General features: G+C 34.1%; 1 protein-coding gene across 1 annotated transcript; it reads right to left on the bottom strand.

Moving 5' to 3' along the window:
- Positions 1–1194: 1194 nt before the first annotated feature.
- LOC125876912 (uncharacterized) lies at positions 1195–2415 on the bottom strand. The gene has a single exon (XM_049558238.1). The coding sequence runs from the start codon at positions 2413–2415 to the stop codon at positions 1195–1197; it is 1221 nt and encodes a 406-aa protein (XP_049414195.1).
- Between the last annotated feature and the right edge of the window lie 477 nt (positions 2416–2892).

The following is a 2892-nucleotide window of genomic DNA, read 5'->3' as shown; positions in this document are numbered from 1 at the left end:
CTTACTCGAGAAATGGTTGAACTTCATCACAATTCTTCAAAATATAAATATGGGCTTGCTCCATTTCTTTTAAATCAAGTCGGTGTGTCTTGCCACCTTTTAAAGCTTTTCCAGGTTGACAAAAAAACATTAAACCTCCATCAGATTCTATAGCACCCCCATCATAATTCCGTTCAAGGCGATTAAATTTTGTTTCCATTGTATGCAAATACCTTGAATATAAGGTCATAAATTCGTTTGCTATATGTCCCTCTGCAATAGAACCTTCAACGCATGATCTATTACGAATAAAAAGCTTCAAAAAGTATAACCATCGCTTCACTTGATACATTGATCGGTATTGAATAGGTCCAGCAATCATCGCCTCATTAGCAAAATAAATTGGCAAGTGCTCCACGACATCAAAAAAGCAGGAATGAAAACCTTTTCTAACTTGCATAAAGTTTCAGGAATTTGTGCTTCTATTTGTTCCAACCCCTCTAACTTTAAGCACTTTGCTCCAAGAATATTGAAAAACAATGACAACTCAATTACTGGATCACACACCTCATTCCATAGCATACTGCGTATGGCAAGTGGGATTAAATGTTGAAGAAGAACATGACAATCATGACTTTTTAATCCTGTGATTTTGTGATCTTTCATATTGATACAATGAGAAATATTTGATGAAAACCCATCAGGAACCCTTAAATCCTTCAAAAAATTTAAAAATTTGTGCTTCTTTTCAGGAGATAATGTGAAACATGTTGTTGGTAGCTCATACTTATCTCCAATTATTTTTGGATGTAATTCTTTCCTGATGTTCATTTCTTGCAAATCCAAGCGACTACTCAGGGTGTCTTTTGTTTTGCCTTTGATATTTAAGATTGTTCCCAAAATATTATCACATATATTCTTCTCAATATGCATCATATCTAAATTATGACGCAACAACAAAGTTTTCCAATATGGAAGATCAAAAAAGATACTATTCGTATTCCAATTATCACCTCTATTCTCATGTGACACTTTAATCTTCTTCTTTAGATCATTTGGTTGAGGTAACCCATCTAAATCAGCCACTTGATCAAGTATGTCATCGCCTGACAATGTATTTGGAGGTAATCTCCACTTTGTAGTTCCATCAAATGACTTTTTATCGTTCCTCCATTTGTGATTAAGAGGAAGAAAGCGTCTATGACCCATATAACACTATTTTTGACCATGTATCAACCTATCTGAGATTGTTTCTTTATTGCAACATGGGCAAGCCAATTTTCCTTTTGTACTCCAACCAGATAGATTTGCGTAAGCTGGAAAGTCATTAATGGTCCACAATAAAGCAGCATGCAATGTGAAGTTTTGTTTAGTTGATGCATCAAAGGTAACAACTCTAGTTTCCCATAATTCATTTAATTCATCAATCAATGGTTGAAGATAAACATCAATTGCATCTCCAGGACTTCCAGGGCCGGGAATAAGCATTGACAAAACAAAATGTTCCTGCTTCATGCATAACCAAGGTGGTAAATTATAAGGAATAGGTACAATAGGCCAAATACTGTATGGAGTTCTAGAACATCCAAATGGTTGAAAACCATCACTAGCAAGTCCAAATCTAACATTACGAGGCTCCATAGCAAATGATTGATGAAGTTCATCAAACTTTTTCCATGCTTTTGAATCAACTGGATGCCTCATAATCCCATCATTAGCTTTGTTTTCATGATGCCATCTCATTAAAGAAGATGTTTTTGAGCACATAAACAATCTTTGAAGCTTTGTATTTAAAGAAAAATAGCATAAGATCTTGTGTGGTATCTTTTTTCCCTTTCTAAAACTGGTTTCCCCACTATGTTTATTCTCCTTCCATCTAGATGCACCACAAAATTTGCAAGAATCAACAAACTTATCATTCTTCCAATATAACATGCAATCATTCTTACATGCATCGATCTTCTCATATGAAAGCGCTAGGCTTTGAATTAGCTTCCTTGCTTCATAATATGAATTTGGCAAGTTTGATTCATCAGGCAACAAATCATTCTTTAACATCTTCAATAGCATATTAAATGAGTCCTTACTCCAACGACCAATGCTTTTAATATGAAGCAATTTCACCAAAGTAGAAAGTTTTGAATACAATGGTTGATCATATTCCTTTAAAAGACTATAGAATCTTTTCGCTTCAGGATTTTGTTCCTCCTCGAGAACATCATCATCACCAGTATTCATATTTTCTACATTAAAAGCAGGATGCAAATCTATAAGAATTTCATGTATTTCATCCTCTTCATCATCCTCACCAATTTCATTTTCATCATCTTCAGATTTAGAATTTGGTTCTTCTGTCTCACATGTCCTCTCTCCATGGTGATACCAAAAGGTATAATTTTGGATCATTCCATGTACTATTAAATGTGATCTAACCATCTCTCGTGTTCGAGAAACTGCATTACAACATTTAACACATGAACATTCTTATTTCATTCGCTTCCCTCAATCTTTCAAAAGTATAATTCAAAAAGCTTTCTACCCCATGTATATACGCATTATCAAGTCTATTATGAATAAGTTGCATCCATTGCTTATCAGGTGCCATAAACCAGTCTAGACAATAGAATGTGGAACAAAAGTATTTCAATAGAAAAATACAAAAGGTGTAGCAACAAAAATTATATTTAATCAGTCAAGAATTAATAAATAAATCAAACAAGTTCGAGAGGGGGTTGACAAACCTAAAAAAAAAGGGACACCAAATTATCCAACAACTCTAACTCTACTTATATTAGATTCTGCTTGACATGTATAAAAGAATTTAATGGAGTTCTGCTATAGATGAACTTGATCAGGTCCACAAACTTGAAGTTGTATGTTAAATTCTCCAAGAAAGTAGGGGTTACCTCTAGG

The sequence above is a fragment of the Solanum stenotomum genome, chromosome 1 (assembly GCF_019186545.1).
Source record: "Solanum stenotomum isolate F172 chromosome 1, ASM1918654v1, whole genome shotgun sequence".
NCBI lineage: Eukaryota > Viridiplantae > Streptophyta > Magnoliopsida > Solanales > Solanaceae > Solanum > Solanum stenotomum.
The sequence above is the reverse complement of the archived record's forward strand: the minus strand, read 5'-3'. Positions and strand labels throughout refer to the sequence as shown.

Coding starts and splice junctions, on each gene's coding strand:
- LOC125876912 (XM_049558238.1), bottom strand. CDS start 2,415: ATGGTTAGATCACATTTAATAGTACATGGAATGATCCAAAATTATACC.